Source organism: Medicago truncatula, chromosome 1 (genome assembly GCF_003473485.1).
Source record: "Medicago truncatula cultivar Jemalong A17 chromosome 1, MtrunA17r5.0-ANR, whole genome shotgun sequence".
NCBI classification, from domain to species: domain Eukaryota; kingdom Viridiplantae; phylum Streptophyta; class Magnoliopsida; order Fabales; family Fabaceae; genus Medicago; species Medicago truncatula.
In genome coordinates, this window is record NC_053042.1 from 53,246,321 (window position 1) to 53,267,418 (window position 21,098).

The window sequence follows — 21,098 nt, forward strand, 5'->3', positions numbered from 1 at the left end:
TATTAATAACAATAATAATAATTAAGGGGAGAATCTTAGAAACATTGGTTAGTTTTTTGTCGAACAAATTCATTTTATCTTCTACTGCTTCAATTACAAGGATTCATATTTCATACATGTAACGAAACTCCTTGGAAATTCAAGCAATTAGAAGACATTCTTAAACCATGAACAAAGCTAAAACCAAAAGCTATCCAAATGAGCTGAATTTTCTCAATCAGATGAAACAGACAATCTATCCAAAGCATCAAGTACATGCCTCATTGTAGGTCTCTTTTCAGTGCTGCTGTTAACACAAGCCATAGCAATCTTCAAAACTCCAATCATCTCTTCCTCTTTATCTGCATCTTCAGCCAAGTATGGATCTAATACATCTGAGAGAGGCTTCTTCTCTTCAATGCAGAACTGAATCCATTGAACAAGGTCCATTTCTGAGTTACCTACTTGTACAATAGGTAATCTTCCTGTCATCATTTCTAACAAAATTACACCATATGAATAAACATCCCACTTCTGTGATGGCTTCACCACTTTAAGTGCTTCCGGAGCTTGATAACCACTTCCAATAATATTTGTTGCGACTTCATTGGACAAGCTTTTCTGTCTTTCATGTAGTTTCTCTGCAGCCACTCGGTTCGATTGCAGGGTCGGTGAACCTCCAGCGATGTTTGCGAGGCGCCCTAGTCCAAAATCGGAAATGTAGGGTGTCATGTCATGTCCAAGAAGTATGTTACTTGGCTTTAGATCTCCATGGACATATTTTTTGGGGCTGAACTCATGCAGATAGACCAGTCCTTTTGCAGTTCCTTTCATGATTTTCAGTCGGTCCGACCAAGTTAGCGGCGTAAATGTGACAAGTCCTGCCTTCCCTGAATACATAAAAATCAAAATCAAACTATCAATGAATCAAATGGACAATGTATGGATAAACAGCTTAATTAAGTGCTTATAACGTAATCACTTATCATATAAGTGCTGCTGTATAAGTTATTTCTATAACAAAAGATAAAATAAAGTTAAATAGTATTCATTTAAGCTATAAGTTGTTTTCATATAAGCTATCCTGAAGAGCTAGCTTATAGAAATAAGCTGAAAACAACTTATAGATGCCATAAACTATTTTCATAGGCTATCCCAAACAATCTCAAGAGCGTTTATGCTAGTAGATAAGCTCAAAATTCATATAAGTCAATACAAACTTACCGTGAATTGCTGAAGCAAGGCTTCCATTTGGTATATAATCATATATGAGAAGCTTCTCATCAACAGACCAGTAATAAGCTCGAAGAGTAGCAATATTTGGATGCCTTAACTTCCCTATAGCTTCTACTTCTGTTTGAAATTCTTTAAACCTTTGAGAACCTCCTTCCCCCAATCTTCTCACAGCCAAAGCAAGCCCCTCTTCAAGAACAACTTTGTACATAATCCCTATTCCACTCTTACCAAGAACAAAAGCTGAAGCCTTAAGAAGTTCATCCAAATCAAAAGCCACTTGGGAATCTAATGGAACAAGATCATATTGCTCGACATTATCAGATAGTGCCTCAGATTCATCCTTTCTGAAACAAAAACACTCTTTCCTTCTTTTCCTTCTCTTGGTAACATCATTTTCATCCTGATCCTGAGTAAAACCGCAAACCCTCGAGTAAAAGAAAGAGAACAACAAACCTAAAAGACAAATTCCAATTAAATCACCAACAACAATGCCAACCACAGCACCTTTACTTAGCCCTTTGCTTTTCTCAGAACCAAAACCAGCATCATTTGGTGGATAATTGACAGGAAGATTTGGATTTGAGGAAGGTGAACTAGTAGCTGGAACATCAGAACCACATGGATTCTTCAAAGGCGGACCACACAAACCAGGATTTCCAATAAAAGCAGTTGGTCCTCTATTCATCAAAGCACCATTTTGTGGTATTGGACCATTCAAATTATTGTAAGTAAGATCAATATAAACCTTCTCAGGCAAATTTCCAAGGCTAACTGGGATTAAACCACTAAAATGATTATGAGACAAATCAACAGTTCCTTGCAAACTTGACAAATTTCCAAAGTCAGTAGGAATTGAACCATTAAATTGATTGAAAGAAAGGTCAAGTTTTTCAAGAGAAGACAAACCAGTACCAAATCCATCAGGCAAAGAAGCAGTAAAATTATTTCTACTGATAACAAGAGTTTTAAGTCTCTTACATTGAACAATTGAAGCAGGAAACGACCCATTAAAGAAATTTTGAGACAAATCTAGAGTTTGAAGGTACCTAAGATTGTGAATCTCATTAGGAACAGACCCAGAAAAGGAATTACCATAAAGCACCAAACTTTGAAGTCCTTGAGCTTGAAAAAGGTCATGAGGCAAAGGTCCAAAGAGTTCATTGTTCCTGAAATTGACATGACGAAGCTGTGAAAGAGAACCTAGTGAAGAAGGAAGAGAACCATTAAGTTTTCTTTTTGGGATACTAATGGAAACAACAGTTTTGTCTTTGCAGGTGATTCCATTCCATGAACAAGGGTTTTGATCAGAAGAGTTCCAGTTATTCATAGAACCTTGTGGATCTTTGAGGGATTGTTTTAGTGTTAGAAGAACATAGCCTTCAGGGTTTAGAGAATTAGCTAGAGGTGAAAGAGTGTTGCAAAAGAGAAGAAAAAAGAGGAAATGAAAAGAAAAAGGGAACATTTTAATTCTTCTTCTCAAACTATGTGAACGTTGGGAGCTGGAAAAATGAAGAGAGGAATGGTTTTGTTAGAGAAAGAAGAAGGAGAAGAAAAAGAAAAGAAGGGGAGAAACAAAGCAATGCAAAGGTGTTGAAGACAGAGAAATAGTTGAAAACAGTAAAAAAGGTTGTGTGGAAGAATGGGAAAGCAAAAGACTTTGTTGGCCTAGCTTAGGTTAAGGTTAGTGAGTGTCTCTCAGTGGAGTGAGAGAAACAACTCACGCCCGACACGGTATCATTCTCAATTTCTCACGATATTTCCCTAAATTCAATAGTCTCCCATATAATTATCAAATAAATATCAATTTGGTTCACAATCATATTTTTACAAAGAAAAGTATGTGTTGGTATAAAAATTAAAGCAATAGAGAGATAAAATAAAAATAATGTAAATATGAGAGAGAAAGTTGTCACAAAAGTTGTTAGGAAATGGATATACAAATATCATTTCTCATAATGAAAAGATTATTGTATTGCAAAACCAGTGTTTTAAGGATATTATTTGAGGATTTTTTAATAAAAAAATTTATGTTAAAATAAAAGTTAAATACATGTAAAAATTATAACTGCACAATTTTTATTATAAAAGTTTTTTTTAAACAATGTCTTAAGAGCATCCACAATTTTCTTAAGAGTCATATTAATTTATATCCTAAGAGCACATGTTAAAGTTTTAAAAAAAAGAAAGTATTTATTGAGCTAAATTAAATTTCAATAGATTAGTGCAATTTCCAATGCAAAATTTTATCTTTGGCATCATAACATGTATCCTGCGAGCACAAATTAACATTTCTTTTTTGTTAAATAGACCATACATACACATCATTTATTTATAATTTTTTTTAAGAGAAATACTAAAGAGTATCCTTAATGTACTTAAGATGATAAAAATAGAAATATTGTACTGAAAAATATTGAAAGATAGTAAATTTAACTTCTTAAAAGTTAAAATATTGTTGAATTCAATTCAAACATTTATAAGCATAATTTTTTAATTCAATTCAAACATTTTTATATATTAGTAAAAAAACATAGTCAAAGTGTGTTAGGTTAAAAATGTAAATTATCAAATAAGTCATCTAATATAACATGGAAAGAGTACCTTTTTATCAAAATATGCGAAAATTAAGAAAGTTGATTATCGTATTAATTTCGTTTTACAAATTTAACCTTTAAAAGAGTGGATTTGTTAATGTTTACAACAATATTTTTTTTTTGAGAGAAAAAGAGTATTTATTACTACTATTGAAGAAAAAAAAAAGAATATAATTCCGAAATTATTTATCTCGGGGTGAAAAGAGCAACATTATATGTGGTTTTTGTCAACTCCCAGTTACAATTAACGTAACGAGAGAATGACGGAAGCTTGCATCCGAACCGCCGTAGAAGCAATACACTCCTCTCCATACCAAACCGTTCTCTATCTCGCTGGCGGAGCTTCTCAGATTCTGGGTTTGTTACTTTCTGTTCCTGGTGCTTCCAATACTGTTCTTGAAGCCGTTGTTCCTTATTCTAGAATGTCTCTGATTCAGTTACTGGCCAAGGTTCTTTCCTTTTCCATCTTCAATTTTTATCATTATCAAACCCACTTTTACTTGCGTTTTTATTTATTATTCATTGTTTTTGTTCCTACAGATTCCATTGCATTTTTGTAGTCAACAGACTGCTGACGATATGGCTTTATTGGCTTATAACCGTGCTCTTAAGCTCTCCTCTCCAGGTTGCTTCATTAATCCTAATCAAAATAGCTTATTTTTATAACCTCTTATAGAAATATCTGTATCCGGGATACTTATATAAGCTGTTTTTGGTTTATATATGAAAACAATTTGAATTTGGTTTATCTTTTGTTATATAAATATATTATATATAAGCACTTATATGATTAGTGCATATGCTATAAACACTTAAGTAAGTTGTTTATCCAAACAGATGCTAAGGTGGTATGCATTTTTCTTGTTGATTAGGATCCCCAGTTATTGGTGTGGGCTTCACTGGTTCTTTGGCTAGCGGTCGTCCAAAACATGGGGAACACAGGTATTCTCTAAATCTACTTTTATTAAAAATGTATAATGAAACTTGCCTTATTCAATTTCAGCTTATTTATAAGGTTTTCAATAGTTTTCTGATATGCTTTGCTACCGAAAAGGTTTCCTCGTGGGGGATTCCAGTTTATGTTTAAACATGTCATTCTTTGAGTAAACATAACTGACCTCAAAGTAATTTTTCTGTTTAAGGCAATGGTTCAGATTGATCTTGCAAAATCAATCTAGAAATTCAATGTGAAACTAAACTACCCAAGGAATCGCAATAGGTGAAACTTATTTGTAATGGGAACAGGGTTAGGTTAACGTGCCTGGGTTTGTAGATCAATTTTTGCTGGAAAGCATTGAGAAGTTAGGTGGGATTTGAAGAAAAGAGAAAATAACCTGCTAGTACGTCTTGGATTATAAAATATAAAAACTTGTGTTTCAGGAACTATTCATAGACTCTATTTGTTCAAGAGTGAGACGATGCAAACTATTATCTACTACGACTGTAATTTGTTAATAATGCCTTCAATTGTTTTAGTAATCATATATAGAAAGTAATATCGAGATTATCATCCACCACATAAGATTTATAACGAGGACACATATTTTCTCAATGTCCTCTTGTTATTGATTATTTGCTCATCACATCCTGTGATTGTATATTTTTCCTAAATGGAGCTAGCTGTATTAGTCATGTATACATGAAGATACTATACTGTGATGACTTGGTACAAGTTAACCTTAACCATATAGAAGTGCGTCACTTCTTTTCAAGTTACCTCTGGATTTATTTTTGTTTAATTCAATTTCATGACTTTGGATTTTGTTAATCTGTCACATTATATTTAAAGAAACTGTTTTCTAATCGCACAGTTACGCCTGTGATACCCTTGCTCCCCATATGTGATTTTTGGTGAAGATTAATCACATCTGAACTTTTTTATTTTTCTCTTGTAGATTTTATATGTCAACAAGGACAGCTGATCGACTTTGGATATCAAAGGTGACCTTGACTAAGGTATTGTTATCTTCTATTTTGTTTTAAATGTCATTCTGAACTTAATGCTAAACCTGTGATAATATCATGTACACACAGGACTTTGCTAATACACTATCACTTATTAAAAGTATATTAGCCAATTTTTCAAAAAAATAAAATAAAGTATATTAGCCAACTACACCTTTTTTATTTGAACAACAAACTCACTCCCTTTCCAATTTATTTATTTTTGGAAACCTAAACCTTTCAGTTTTTTGTTTCTGTTCCCTTTCCTACAGTCACTAAAGGCTCTTAATCCAGGAACAAATAGGCCTGAGGCATTCAATCATGTCAAAACAAGATCTATTAAGAAAGCTTACAATAATCGTACAAGATAAAGCTAGGAAGTAACATCAGATAGAACATTACGGATATATCCTTGAGTAGTTCTGCATTAAGATTAGAATAAACTGAGAATAAAAGTTGTAACTGGCAATCAATTCAAACAGTTAATAAATAAAGAGAAAAAGAGTCAAGAATAATAACTAGAAACACCAAAAATGAAATGTGAGTATATTTCATATTTCATTTTGTTTTGTATTCCTGTCTTCATTTTCACATTAAGAACAAGCTTCTATGGTTCACTTCAATTACAACCCTAGTGGTCTGAAATGGTCAAACGGAGGTGGTGGTTTTATGGTGCCAAACCTCACTTTCACACAAAAACTACCAAAACCAGTTGATGGTGGCAATAGAGGAACAAGGTAATGCCGCGGAACATTTCCGACAAAGTAGCGGTAGGAAAGGGAAGCAAACAAGAAAATGGAAGATTTGGATTTCAAAAATAAATAAAAATTGTAATATACATTACTACCTACTGATTGAGTAGTTCTATAAAGGAGAAGAGTGAGTTTGTTGTCCAATTGAAAAAGGTGTAGGATGATAATATACTCCTTATTTGTAAAAGATAACCGGTAATATATTACCAGCCTCTCCCCCAACCACCACACAAACATAATGAATATTTATATTTATTTATTTATTTATTTTGCTAAATATTTTAATTTAGGGGCTTCGTACTCGAGAAGAAGAAGACAGAGTTTCTAGTCATCTTTTGCTCAAGGTGTGTAGCAGGTTTGATAAAAGAAGTGAATATTTTTGTTTTGCTATTTATTTGCATTTACATGATGTTTTCTTCTATTTTTCTCCTTCATAAGATTATGTATTAGAACATCCAAGATCCCATAAAATGAGATCAGGATTATTTGGAAGTTAAACTTTATTTTATTCCTTTCTTCATATTTGTTTAACTATCTTTAATTTTTTGGCTTTCTTTTTGCTCCTTACTATGTTCTGTTCTAGGCTATTGCAAATGCATGCAAGGTTCCTTCAAATGATATTCCGGAGTTAAGTGAATCAGATGTATCCGATGAATGTGTAAAGCAATTTAATGAAGATCAAGAGTTAGAGCAACTTATAAATGGTCAAATATGCTTCAAGATTTATCCATTTAGAAGTGGTATAGTTAAACCTTTGTGCAGAAGCAATATTATTACAGTTACAATGACGATTTACTTTGTTATTGATAATTTTTTATTCTCTGGTTTCAGAGATACCAGCAGAAAGGAAAATAATACTGCCTGGTTCTTTCAATCCTTTACATGATGGGCATATCAAGCTCATGGAAGTTGCAACCCGGTATAGAAACTCATGTTCTCTTGACGGAAGTATAGAATACATGTTATGTTATTTGATGAAAAAAATGCACAAATTGATATGTTGTTTCTTGATTCATTTAATGTCTGCTTATAAAATACAAGTATCTTTCTTCTTACTTTTTGTTGTTATTTTTATATGCTTGTTATAAATATGTGCTCGTCAGCCTATTGTTCTTTTTAATCTATAAATGGGAATTCCCTCAAGTATAGCTGTGGGATTAGCCGTTGGGATCAGGAACAGTGGTTAGATGAAATCCTTCCTTACGTGGTGACTGTAGGATTTGAACCCTTGGAGTTACCAGTATAGTTCACCTGGGTTCACAGTCTGCTCTTATTACGACCAATTTCATTATGACATTAGAGGCTAATTAATATAACTATGTGTCTTGGAACATATGAAGTTAAGGTTAACTATATGAGGAATGCTAGTAACACTCTTTCTAACACTCTTAACAATCACTCTTTTATTGGGTGAAATTAATATGTGTAAAACGGGTATTTTAGGTACATATACACATAAAATAGACATATTAAATATACTACCTTCTCTTCTTTTCTTATTATATGTGAAAACTACAAAGGGTGCTCTTATAAAAAGGGATGAAGGGAGTATATTACTATTTACTGAAAAATGTTCGGCAAAATTACACAATTCGTCTCTTAACTTAATTTCAGGTAACACTTTTGTCCTTTATCTTCTTTTTCCTGATTTAATCCTTTATGTTATTATTACGCAACACTTTCATCATTTATCTTTTTCTTTTTGCGATATAGTCATGTATGTTATATAATGTCAACATTGTTATCCATTTTTATCAACCCAATAAAAAAATTCATAAAAAAACTTATAAAAAATTCATCAAACTCATAAAAAACCCAAATCTTCATCATACAAACATAGAAACCCAAATTTCATTGAATAATGCCTATAAAAAAGGATATCAATGTTGACATTTTATAACATAAAGGACTAAATCGCGAAAAAAAAGATAAAGGTCGGAGCAGTTACCTCATTATAACATAAATGATGAAATTGGGAAAACAAACGGACAAAGGACGAAAGTGTTACCTAAAATTAAGTTAAAAGGACAAATTGTGTAATTTTGCCAAAATGTTAATATTAGTTATCATAATTAGTTAATGAAAAAGCAAAGAAATAACTTATCGTATAGGGCTAATAATAAAGCATAAAATATTCTCTTTAAAATTTATATTTTATGTCAATGCTATGATATTCAAATATCATTAATTGGACAACAAGTGTAAACTATACAATTTCAAATCTTTAGATTATATCATATTATATATTGATTTTTTTTAATTAAATCTCTTTTGAAAGTCTAATTAGGATCAGTCATATGTATGATGGTTTATTTAAATTTATTTTCATTTATTGGTAATTGTAATTCATAGTCTCACTTATTAAAGCACATCTATGCAGCATCTGCGGTGATGGGTATCCATGTTTTGAACTATCTGCGGTCAACGCAGACAAACCTCCATTATCAGTGTCTCAGATCAAAGACCGCGTCAACCAATTTGAAAAAGTTGGTGAGATTCTTTTATTCTCTCCTTGGTTCAATATACAAAACACACTGTTCCTTTTTGTTTTTGAATAACACACAGGTCCTAACTATGCACACTAGTTTCTTAAAGATCATCTGTTATACTATTTTATGAAGGAGACTCTGCTTCTATTTTTATGCTTAACATGGACTTATTGCCTTTCTGATGTACCATATATTAAGTAATTGGTAATGTGATAGTATTTTTACGTAGCTAATACTGAATGAGATTCATATGTGCTTTATTTTGAGCATTTAAGATAAACTCATATGGCAATATGTTATAGTGAAGAGTAGGATTAAGAGGAGTCAAAAGAATTAGGATTCGTTAGGGCAGTTAGTTAGTTAGTTAGGGGAGATTCAGTTAGATAAATACAGGGTTATTGTAGAAAGTAGACATTCAGCCACTTGTTTTTGGGAGAGAACCGATCAAGAGCTCTGATGACAAGCAGAAACCCTTGGGGATGGTATCTCTTGGTTTTCCTGTTTAGATTTGTTCATTCTATAAAGTTGTTCTTTCCATTTCTCTATTTTTCATCACTTTTGCAAAAATATGATACTCAGAGCTTAACACTGTTTTTCAGTACTTAGTTTATTATTGTTTAATGAACCACCTAAAGTTGTAAATGGCTTCTCTACGATAAATGCAGGACAGACAGTAATTATATCCAATCAGCCTTATTTTTATAAGAAGGCTGAACTATTTCCCGGCAGTGCTTTTGTAATTGGTGCTGACACAGCAGTGAGGCTTATTAATGTATGAAACTACTTACTACTTGGATCAATTTTACATGAATTTCATTATTTCCTTGTCCTGCAATTTTTCAATACTTGAATACTTGATTGTTTCTAGGGATGTAATCTCAGCTTGCAAATCACTCAATCCCTAGATTCTGTTGGACCATGTTTCTATCCCATATGATTTTTTTTTTTTTGGTGGACAGTACTTTAGCTGCTTTTTTAAAGCGCATCATTTAGTCATTGGAATGTTCTTTCAACAAATGCTTTTTATTTTGTCTTCTGATCCTTAAACTGTGTGTCAAACTGTCAATTTGTAGTGGTTGGCTCATGTTTAATTATATTCCTTAAATGGACCGACTTTTGTTTAACAAAATTGTCTTTTTTGTTCAAACATGGAAATTTATGCCTAGGACATTGAAATTGCTATTTATCCAAAACATTAATTGAGGTTCTGGGCGAATAAGTAAGATGGTTGACATCAGTTCAGAATAATGAGTTTGTATAAATTTGAGTCTGAGTTGTGTACAAGTGACATTGATATAATTTTGCAGCATTCTATTTTGAGATAATGTGATTCAAATACACAGTGAGATGATGGAAAGTGGGCCAATAGATCCAAAAAGAGATCATAGAATGTCATCGGTGGTGGAAATTGTTGAAGAGTTGTGCTTGGCAAAGAGTTAGCAAATCTTAGGAACGGATCCCTTCATGTAAGATTTTCACACGACTAGATCATGTAAAAAATTTGCGTCTCTCTCTCTCGTCCTAAACATTAAATAATATATAGGTGGATCCCTATCAAGTTTTATGAAGATGGAGGATAGATACAATTCCCACACGATCTTGTTACATGAAAATCAATGTCATCTTAAAATATCACACAAGAGGATCCTTTCCCAGCATAGGTCATAAATATGGTGATTGAGTTAATTGGGAGGAGATAGTATTCTTGAAATCCCACATGACATTTCTCAAATGTTGTGAAAATCCTCTTGAAAACTGCATTATGTCTACAAAATTCAGAGGCTAAACATGTTAAGGAAACATAAGAAAATACACAAAAATAAAAGTGTCTTATTATTTATTTCTCATTTTTGCCTCGTGGATGCCAGCCAAACCACAAGTCTGAATGGTATATGTAGTGACTTAATCAGTACCTGAAATTCGCATTCCGTGCTTAATTTGTTATTTAACATTTATGTTACTCTTGCAGCCTAAATACTATGATGGGGACTACAATAAGATGCTGAAGATACTTGGTGGTTGTAAAGAAACAGGATGCACCTTCCTTGTGGCTGGTCGGAATGTAGATGGTGCATTTAAGGTAGTTCCTCAATAGAAAAGATCAATTCTAATTTTGGTATATTTATTTTTCAAATGTTATTGAGGATACTGTGTGGTGCTACAGGTTCTTGATGATTTGAATGTTCCTGAAGAACTAAAAGACATGTTCATCTCCATTCCAGCTGAACAGTTCCGCATGGATATATCCTCTACTGAGATTAGAAAAAAAAGTGGGACGTAGATATTTTTATGGCTGAAGGTCAATATATTATAGTGAAGGGTGAAATCGCTTCCTTCATGAAGCACAGATCCGCATTATAAAAGTGGCGACCTTGTTCCTATACATTTTAAAACAATCGCAGGAGGTACAGTTTTCTGATCCAAGGTTTTATGTTCATCGAACTATCCTTTTCATTATAGTTTCAAAGAGGAGTCATGTGTGTGCCTGACACTTATTGAATACTCATGCACAAATATAAGGACATGTCCATTCTTGAATTTTAGTATATTAATATCATGATGTATTTTAAAATAAATCGAATGCACCAATTGAATTAAATGAACACTCTTGTTGGGATTTGTTAACTGGTGTGGTCTACTTTCAAAGGGAAAAAAAATTGAGTCATGTTGCCAAATTGTGGTAACTTTTATTCTGGGAATATTTTTTATAAACCCAACTTAGCAAGTTATATGCTAAACAGATACCTAGTCAATGATCTCAATTGCATCTTATTAAACTGTTATAATTTGCTGCAACACTGCTGTACACTTGGTTATGGGATGGACCTCCTTGAAGGGCACCACCCATTGTTACAACTTACATGAAAAAACAATTTTTCAATTGAAGATAACAAATTTTCCTTGTACAGTCTTAGCAATAGCACCCTATACTATTTTGACTATAATTAAAAAAATCCCTATCTAGTTTCATAGCACTGACTGATGATGATGATGATATATAGTTTGATGAGATAATATACAAAGGTCAACCACCACATCCTCCGCCACAGCCAGCTCCACACCCGGCGGCAGCGCAGGCAGAACCACCGGCGTAGTTGTTGGCTGTCGCGCCGGAGGCTTTGGTTGATGTTTTGGATACTCCATCTGCACAGAAGAAGATAATAGCAGCAAAAAGGGAAAGGGTCACTAATACTGCACATAGCATGAAAACTAAACTTGCAATCTCTTCAACCAAGCTGCCACCAACATGGTGCCTTGTCAACCCTATCTCTTTCCATTGCCTCCCCATTTTGTGCCGCGCAAGGCTCCAATAATTCTATGTTTGTCTCTGTAAACTGTGCGTGGAAGTGGAAAAACCAAAGATAAAGAGAGATGCTACAATAAATATCTTGTCCTTTGGTAGGTACGAAAAGCTCACGGAAATAGTGGCTCATATATAAAGAAAAAAGAATGTGAGTAAAGGGGGGAAGGGAAGGCAATAAAACTTTATTATCCTCTTAAATGTTAATGTCTTAACTTTTTCTTGGCGGAAAATTCTAAAGTAGTATGTGTGAAGCAAATAACGTGTGAGTGTTGTTGTTGTTGCCGGCTACATGAGTCTGAATTGTGAATGAAGGAACTTAATCTTAATCTTATCCTAAACTGACAAATAAAGAAGTAAGCCGAGTCATATAAAATACTACTAGTTCTTTGTGCTAAAATGTCAAAGGTTTCACATTCTTGTCATTGAATTGACCACGGTTATTCAATTAGGTGGATTTTTCGAAGAGCTGAAGACTTGAGTCTTTGAACTATATATATATATAGGGCATATCATGTGAGAGGAGTAGTTAAAATGAGAGATGAGAGAGTCTTTTATCAACCATTAGATCAAAATCAATGGTCCTGATTAAAAATCTTATAATAGTGACTGATGTATGAGATTACTCTCAATTCTCCCATGTCTCTTCTTTTCCAGTCTTCTTCTCAATTCTTCATAGAATTTCCTCTCCATTTGGTCATTTCCAAAATACAATTTTTATTTTATCTCTAGTATCTCTTTCATTATTATAATTTATAATAAAAAATTACCATGAAAATCCCATCTAAAAAAGTAACAGGAAAACAAGAACATATAAACTCAGATCCAAAAACAAGAACAACCATGAAAACCTTTTTTCCCAGAATGGCGGCGACGAACTCCGATGAACATGAACACCGATGAACAGCAACGTCGCTGACTAACACTTTCAGATCTACTCATCAACGGGATTCACATCATTATGGTTTAATTTCCTTTGTCAGCTATTTTAGATCTTTCTGTTTTAAAGGTTGTCGATTGATAATGAAGAAATTCCTTTGTTCCGTGGGTGTGAGAGGAGGTTGAAAATCACTGGATCAAACAACAAGTTTTTCTTGTTTTTGGTGCTTCGTCTCTTTCAAATTTAACTTCTCCATTATTCCGTGCAAGGCTATTTTGCTATATCAGCTCCATTAAATAAAATTTAATTAATTTATGAGATAGAATTTGGGAGAAAAGTTTCTTTTATAAAGCTTATCTTTTAACTATGAAACTCAGCAAGCTTTTGATTCTCACCATAATTCCTTTAATGATGAATTAATTTGGGATGAAATGAAACAATTGCAGAATATGGTGAATTAATTGCCTCTAGGTTGGGTGATTCATATGAAAAGAGGGATGAAATAAGAATTGGACGAAGCAGAAAAGATAGAAGCGTCGTGGATACGAGTGAGGGAGAGAAAGGAGACAAAGAAAAGCACAGAAAAAAGACATATGCCATAACCGTTTGATTAGATCTAAAGGTTGAGATTTAATCATCTCATTATAAAGAGTCCTCTCATTTGATATGGCATATATATATATATATATATATATATATATATATATATATATGAGAAATGATATTTGTACATCCATTTCCTAACAACTTTTGTGACAACTTTCTCTCTCATATTCACATTATATTTTTACTTTCTCTCTCTATTGTTTTGATTTTTGTGCCAACACATACTTTTCTTTATAAAAATATGGTTGTCAATGTGATTGTCAACCAAAATAATATTACTCATATATATATATATATATATATATATATATATATATTAGTAATAAAGAAATAAAATAGAAAATCCTTTTTTTTTGCTATTTTTTTTAAGAATGTTTTACTAAGGTACCGTTTGGCCCGGCTTTTTTTTCTTCTTCAGCTTTTCTACATTTTTAAGGAGAAGCTGGGTCAAACACAATATCAATAAAGTACCTTCGAAAAAAAGTAATTTTTTTTTTTTAAAATGCATAAAATTGAATGGAATGAGTTTTAACCAAAAGTTGTTGAATGCTACTTCAAATAACTACTTCTCTGTAATTTATTTCACAAACACTTCTCCTCAACTCACGCAGGCAACCTTATCTTTTATTTTTTAATATTATATTTCAATTTGTTTTTTTTCTTCCATTTATTTTTTTTTAACCGGTCCATATAATTTTTTTTAAAGGAGGATCAATTTTATTTTATTATCTATTTTTTAAGGAATTTTATTATCTTTTTATCACTTATATATTTAATTTTAATATCGTTTAATTATCACAACCTCACAAATATTTTTATTCTCTTTCTTCAACCTCACAAATACACACACACACACACACACTAGCGTTTAGAGTAATATTTTATGTCAGTATGTCTTTTTTTTTTTTTTTTTACGGTAATGCGTATAATTTTTTCAGTGTTGCGTAATGCGTACAATTATTATTTTTATAAAATTTTGATTTTAATTAAAAGTACTAGTATAGATGCCTAAAAAAATTTTATACTTATATATATTTTACATATTTATATTGTAACAAACTATGCATATCTTTTTCTTATTAAAAAAATTAAACATATATTTTTCAATGACACCAACAATGTAACAAATATAATATCATATAATATAAATTCTTATCTTTTTAAATGACACCAAAAATATGATATTCTTATAACAAAATTTATTATACAGTATAATTGAAAAAGAAAAAATAAATTATTCTCTAGCTTAGCTCAGTTGATATAGACAATGTATAAATATATGCAAGGTCGCGGGTTCGAACCCCGAACACCACAAAAAAAAAAAATTTAAAGTTTTGTACAATATTGTGTCAAACAAATTATAACATAAAAATAACTTTAGAACTAAAAAAAATAAAGAAACCAAATAGCTTTAGTTTTTTTCTTAAAGAGCTTTATTTTAACTTTTTAAAGTAGCTTTTAGACCGAAAAAAAAGTCTGGCCAAACAGAACCTAACTTAAGTTGGAAGGTCACTTGCTTGAGAAGAGGTCATTTTTAAAGACAACAATAGTTTCTTTTATAGGCTCTTTTCACTCGATCAATCCTATTTGAAATAAGTCGGGCATCAGTAAGAACATATTTGATCCGGTATTCAAACATTGATTCACAATATTATGGGAGTTTAGCTCTTCCGCTAGACCCAACTTTTTTGGTGATAGTGATTCTTTTTAATTTATGTTTTAAAGTGATCATCGATCCGACAAGGTTACAATATATTCGTCAAACCAATAGATCACTGGTTGAACCAAATTAAACCCAATGAATTCGTCGTATAACCGGATCTCTAAAATTTGTCTTTCTAGCAGCAGTTTACTCAGAAGCATTTGCAACATCCTCAAAATCTCACTTGTGTCGTCCAAGTGATAAGATTTATATATAACTAACTAGTCGGGCCAAGTCATTATAATAGATCTTTAATAAATTACACGTAATCCCAACACAATTTGAAATTAATTACAAATAGACATGATAACTTACAAATAATAGAAGAGGATGAGAAGATGTTGCTTCAATTTACTTGATCACATTACACCACCGCCCAGCAACCTCCTCAAATATTTCCATATTTTCACACCACCTTGCTCCTTTCCATAAAATAGGAATGCATTTACAAATGCTTCGGGACACAAAACTAGCATTTTTTGAAATATTTAAAGATTTAACGACATAATTCATATTTACACGTACGAAGTTTCCATCATGCTTAGAAGGCGAAGCGAGTAACTTGTGGTCAGTAGAGCACATTAGACAGGTTCTCTATTTTCTCCTATGCAAGAGCCAATGATCAAATTCCTCACCCCTTACTACTTATTTAAGAAGTCTGATTTCCATACTACTTTGCACCAATCAATTGTTGATATCTTGTCCAAATTATCATTTGTGTAACATCACACACTAACAAAATTAATGAAGTTTTTTTTAAAAAAAAAAAAGAATTAATGAAGTTTTGATATTTGAAGATGTCATAGTCCATGCCAACAACGCCCGAAATTTACTCCTACTACCATTGAAAGAGGAAATGGATGAGACGCATATATATATGACTATGATTAAAATCTTCATCAAGCAAGGCGTAACAAAAATTGTCATATTCTTTTTTTTTTTTTTTTGGTACAAGAGAGGGCCGAAGCCCAAAAGAGAACACTAAACAATTACACGAACATTTCTAGGCATACAAGCACCAGAGATGTCATCAAAGAGGAGACTATTGAGCTCACTAGGAGGGGTCTCCAAAATAGTAAAATTCCATGAATCCATGGTAAGGCTGAAGTTGGCAAGCCAATCAGCACTTCTGTTGCCTTCTCGCAAAGTGTGATGAACCTGAATCCGCCAATTACGATTCAAAATATTTTGAATACGCCGAATGAGCACAGGGATTGTCCCATTCATCTTGCAATTATTTGTTATCATGTCAATAAGCAATTTTGAATCACTTTCAACGCAAAGCTGAGAAATACCGTCCCTCCAAGCCAACTCTAGACCAAGGTACATACCCCACATCTCTGCATGAAGAGCATCACACGCGCCAATCTTGCGGACAAAACCTTTGATCCATCTACCATTAGCATCCCGAAGTAAACCTCCACAACCCGAGCGATCTCCATTCTCTTTGCAAGCTCCATCACAATTGAGTTTGATCCATCCCTCTTGAGGATATTTCCAGCCAATATAAATTGTTTCAGTGTGACGAAGATCCATTTGAAAATGATTAAGTGTACAATCTTCAATATCACTAGTAAACTTTTGGATGATACTTGTGGGATTCTCTGGTCTCTGGAAATTTTCCTCGAAGACTGTCTTGTTCCGCCATTTCCAAATATACCAGCAAGTAGACATGAAAGTTGTCTTCCACTTAGAGTTGAGATCTCTGTTTTGACGCTTATTGAGGTTTGTAAAAACCCAATCCCTGCAATCAAAGGAAAAAAAGTCAGTTATACAATTTGAAGGTACAAGTCTGATCCATACCTCGGTTGCATAAGTGCAGTCTCTGAGTACATGAAGAGTAGTCTCATCCTCACTCCCACAAGAAGGACAAATTGGGGATATGCCAACACCCCATCTACTTCGACGGTAATTAGTTAAAATGCGATCATGAGCAACCAACCAAATGAAGGTTTGAATTCGTTGCGGACCCTTCCAATTCCACAAACTTTTCCAATCCCCTCCGGTATTAGCATGATTTCCGTCTTTCATGTCGTAAGCACTTTTGACTGAGAATTGTCGCGTACTCGTGCCTCCCCAACCAATAATGTCAAGACCATCACCACTAGAAGGTGCAGGGAGAGCTAACACCTTTTCAACTATGTTGTTAGGCAAGTTATCAAAAAGGAAATTTTGATCCCAATTACCAGAAGAACTCATCACATCCCTAACTAGAAGAGTGGTATCCACATACGAATTTGTCGCTAGAGAAATGAGGGAATTGTTGTTTGGACCCCACTTATCCAACCAGAAATTGACACTATTACCATCTCCTATTTGCCAGATGATGTTTCTTTGAAAATCATCCCACACCCTAGTAAGAGCTTTCCATAAAGGAGAATCATAAGGTTGAGAGTTTATAGTTATCTTCAAATCATTATTTCTCCCATACTTACTATACAACACCCTGCACCAAAGGTCATTAGGCTTGTTAATAAGGTTCCATAGGATTTTCATGAGGAAAGCCTCATTCATCAAAAGAGGCCTTTTAAATCCAAGACCCCCCTCCTTCTTGGGTAAACAACAGGTATCCCAACTAATCAAATGAGCTTTGCGGGTATGTTCTGTATCCCCCCAAACAAAACCTCTTTGGATTTTTTCCATCTCACTGCAAAGAGTTTTAGGTAGCTTAGCATACTGCATATGATAATAAGGAATAGAACTAAGGACAGACTTGGAAAGAGTAATTCTGCCCGCAAGACTTAAACATTGTTGCTTCCATCCACTAAGTCTATTCTGAATTTTGTTGATGATGTGGCTGAAATTTCCCCTAGAAGTTCTTCCTGGAGCTATGTTAGCTCCAAGATACCTGCCTAAACTATTAGCTTGAGTGAAACCTGTGTGTTGCAAAATATCCTGACGGAGCTGGTTGTCCACATTTTTTGAGAAAAAAATTTGAGTCTTTTGGCCATTAATACGCTGCCCAGAAGCTTGACAAAACATATCCAAACAATGCATCACACAATGTGCCTGCTCAATAGAAGCCTCTGCAAAAAGAAGAAGATCGTCAGCAAAAAGAAGGTGAGAAATTTGAGGGCCATACCTACCTGCCCGCATTGGTTTCCAATACTGAGCTTCCACCCGGTCGGAAATGATATGAGATAATCTCTCCATGCAAATAACAAAAAGGTAAGGGGAGAGAGGATCTCCTTGACGAATTCCTCTAGTTGGAGTGAACGTGTCAGTTTTATCCCCATTCCACAAAATTTTGTAACTAGGCGAAGATATGCAATCACGTATAATTTGAATGAGATTAGGAGGGAATTTACAATCCTCCAAGCAATTCTCCACAAAATTCCAATTGATGCGATCATAAGCTTTTTCTAGGTCAATTTTGATGGACATGAACATCTTGTTGCCTTTCATTCTGGCCATGGAATGTACCATCTCCTGAGCCACAATAATATTATGGTGGATACTTCTACCTGGAATAAAACTGGACTGATATGGAGAAATAATACCATCAAGCAATGGCTTGATTCTGTTGACAATAACCTTAGAAATTATCTTATAAATAACATTACATAAAGCAATAGGTCTAAATTGAGAGACAAATTCAGGTTTATCAATCTTAGGGATCATCACAATGAGAGTATTATTAATAGAAGATATAAGAGAAGGGGTAACCCAAACCTGGTTCACAAACTGGTATATAGAATCAGCAACTGTGTCCCAACATTTTTGAAAAAATATAGCGGGGTACCCATCCTCTCCCGGCGCCTTGTGAGGATTCATGTCAAAAAGAGCTCTTTTACATTCATTAATTTGAACATGTGCACTCAAACTATCATGATGTTCCTCAAGTGTCGGATAAGTATTCCAAGAAATGATCGGATCTCTGATAGGATTTTCTTCCTTGAACAAATTAACATAGTAATCACGCACAATGTTTTTTAGATGATCGGGGTCATCAACCCAACCCCCTTCATTGTCTCGAAGAGTCAAAATTTTGTTTTTCCTTCTTCTAACAATGGTTTGAGAGTGGTAGTACTTCGTATTACGATCTCCATCAGCTATCCATTGACTGCGCGACTTCTGAAACCACAAGCACTCCTCTTGATACAAAGTAGTCGCAAGTTGGTTTTGTAAATCTTTCTCCAAAGAATCAAGGAAATTGCTGTAGCCATATCTAGGACTATTCTGGATACCATTCAATCTAGATAATAACTCCCTTTTCCTTTTGAAAATGTTGCCAAAAACCTCTTGGTTCCATTCCTTTAAGTTAGGAGTCAAATCATGCAGAAGGTTTAGAAAATCTCTACCTCTAATCCACTTGTTATTTAAAAAAGTATGAAAGCTTATGTGAGTTAACCAGGCAGCCTCAAACCTGAAAGGACGATTACCCCCATTGTGCGGACTACCATCCATAAGCACCAAGATAGGATGATGATCAGATTGAACTCTAGGGAGTACTTTAGCAAAGCCTTCGTGAAATTTTAATCTCCAAGCCACATTACAGAGGACCCGATCAAGCTTTTTAAAAACTCTATCATGCCCATTCCACTTTGGACCCCTCCAAGTAAATTTAGTACCAGTTGTATTGACATCCATTAAGTTACACTCATTAATCCAATTATTGAAATGAACGCATCTTCTCAAATCAATTGGGGCCCCTCCTTTTTTTTCATTCGGACTAGCAATCTCATTGTAATCACCCATCATTAACCAAGGATCTTGAATATTTCCACTAAGCATCTTTAGTTGATTCCATGTATCTTCTCTCTCATTTTCACGAGGGCTAGCATAAACCACAGTAAGGAGCCAAGGTTCAACATCTCTCTCTTTAACTCGAACATGAAGAAAATGAAAGTTCTTAATTAAAAGCTCGACTTGAATATCCATCCTGTTCCAAAGTAGCCAAATACCACCAGAGAAACCCCTTGCTTCAGAAACCAAATAATTCTTGAAGCCCAAATTTTTTATAGCTTTGCGAGCAACATCACCACTACAACGAGGTTCCTGTAAAGCCACCATATCAACTCTATTTTTCCTGCAGAAATTTTTAAATGCTCTTCGGAAATTCATTCCTTGAGCACCTCTACAATTCCAAGAAAATATAATCATTAAAATAATAATAATAATAATGGAAATTAAAGGATACATGAAACTGATGTGCATCATCAGTTTAACTCCATTGTAGTATCATGGGTTGAGCCCATTGATACCTCCAAATCCGGCTTGACAATACTTCCCAGCTCAAGTTTGTGAGTATCGTTGTCCTCCTGCGAATTGGCTATATCTGAAGTAGGGTCGGGAGGCTTGGGTGGGTCCATTAAATTATTACCATTCTCCCCAATCCTATCATTTTTATTGTTGTCAGCTCCTGTGATTTTGTTGGACAAAGTCTTCATCTTAGGAGCAATATCTAATGTAGTCATGTGAGGTTCAAGATTAGTTGGTGTGTTTTCCTTTGTCATGTGTCCAACACTACCCTTTTGAATGGTTTTGAGCTGCCCCCACCTCTTTTACTACTCGTGGAACTTCCACCATAAATACCAATAGAGTTTTTTTTTGTTTTTTCCATTTTGTCTTTATGTGGGCCACCTTTGCTTGCTGCATTATCACCATTCCTAGGC

General features: G+C 33.8%; 2 protein-coding genes across 5 annotated transcripts; one reads left to right on the top strand and one right to left on the bottom strand.

The window, feature by feature from the left end:
- LOC25485477 (receptor protein kinase-like protein ZAR1) lies at positions 1-2,913 on the bottom strand. Its single transcript, XM_013614697.3, has 2 exons — positions 1,204-2,913; positions 1-869 (listed from the first exon to the last, which is right to left on the bottom strand). The coding sequence occupies exons 1-2, from the start codon at positions 2,675-2,677 to the stop codon at positions 214-216; spliced, it is 2,130 nt and encodes a 709-aa protein (XP_013470151.1). The 5' UTR covers positions 2,678-2,913; the 3' UTR covers positions 1-213.
- A 1,105-nt stretch (positions 2,914-4,018) lies between these two features.
- Positions 4,019-11,706, top strand: LOC25485478 (uncharacterized). 4 transcript variants are annotated; one of them, XR_003007440.2, is made up of 12 exons: positions 4,019-4,258; positions 4,350-4,434; positions 4,682-4,751; positions 5,705-5,765; positions 6,796-6,849; positions 7,089-7,245; positions 7,337-7,424; positions 8,886-8,995; positions 9,660-9,766; positions 10,302-10,460; positions 10,964-11,074; positions 11,159-11,706. XR_003007440.2 is itself a non-coding variant. In XM_013614699.3 (11 exons), the coding sequence occupies exons 1-11, from the start codon at positions 4,070-4,072 to the stop codon at positions 11,273-11,275; spliced, it is 1,149 nt and encodes a 382-aa protein (XP_013470153.1). In that variant the 5' UTR covers positions 4,020-4,069; the 3' UTR covers positions 11,276-11,706. The 4 variants fall into 4 exon arrangements, 1 of the variants encoding a protein (XP_013470153.1); XR_003007441.2 differs by lacking the exon at positions 11,159-11,706 and adding an exon at positions 10,538-10,882 and having other exon boundaries at positions 10,964-11,076; XR_003007442.2 differs by lacking the exon at positions 11,159-11,706 and having other exon boundaries at positions 10,338-10,460.
- Positions 11,707-21,098: the final 9,392 nt, after the last annotated feature.

Bases quoted from the DNA above. Each gene is read 5' to 3' on its own strand.
- LOC25485477 (XM_013614697.3), bottom strand. From the start codon at position 2,677: ATGTTCCCTTTTTCTTTTCATTTCCTCTTTTTTCTTCTCTTTTGCAAC. The intron at 870-1,203 runs GTAAGTTTGTAT...TTATGTATTCAG, and splicing joins CCTTGCTTCAGCAATTCACG to GGAAGGCAGGACTTGTCACA.
- LOC25485478 (XM_013614699.3), top strand. From the start codon at position 4,070: ATGACGGAAGCTTGCATCCGAACCGCCGTAGAAGCAATACACTCCTCT. The intron at 8,996-9,659 runs GTGAGATTCTTT...CGATAAATGCAG, and splicing joins CAACCAATTTGAAAAAGTTG to GACAGACAGTAATTATATCC. The intron at 9,767-10,963 runs GTATGAAACTAC...TTACTCTTGCAG, and splicing joins CAGCAGTGAGGCTTATTAAT to CCTAAATACTATGATGGGGA.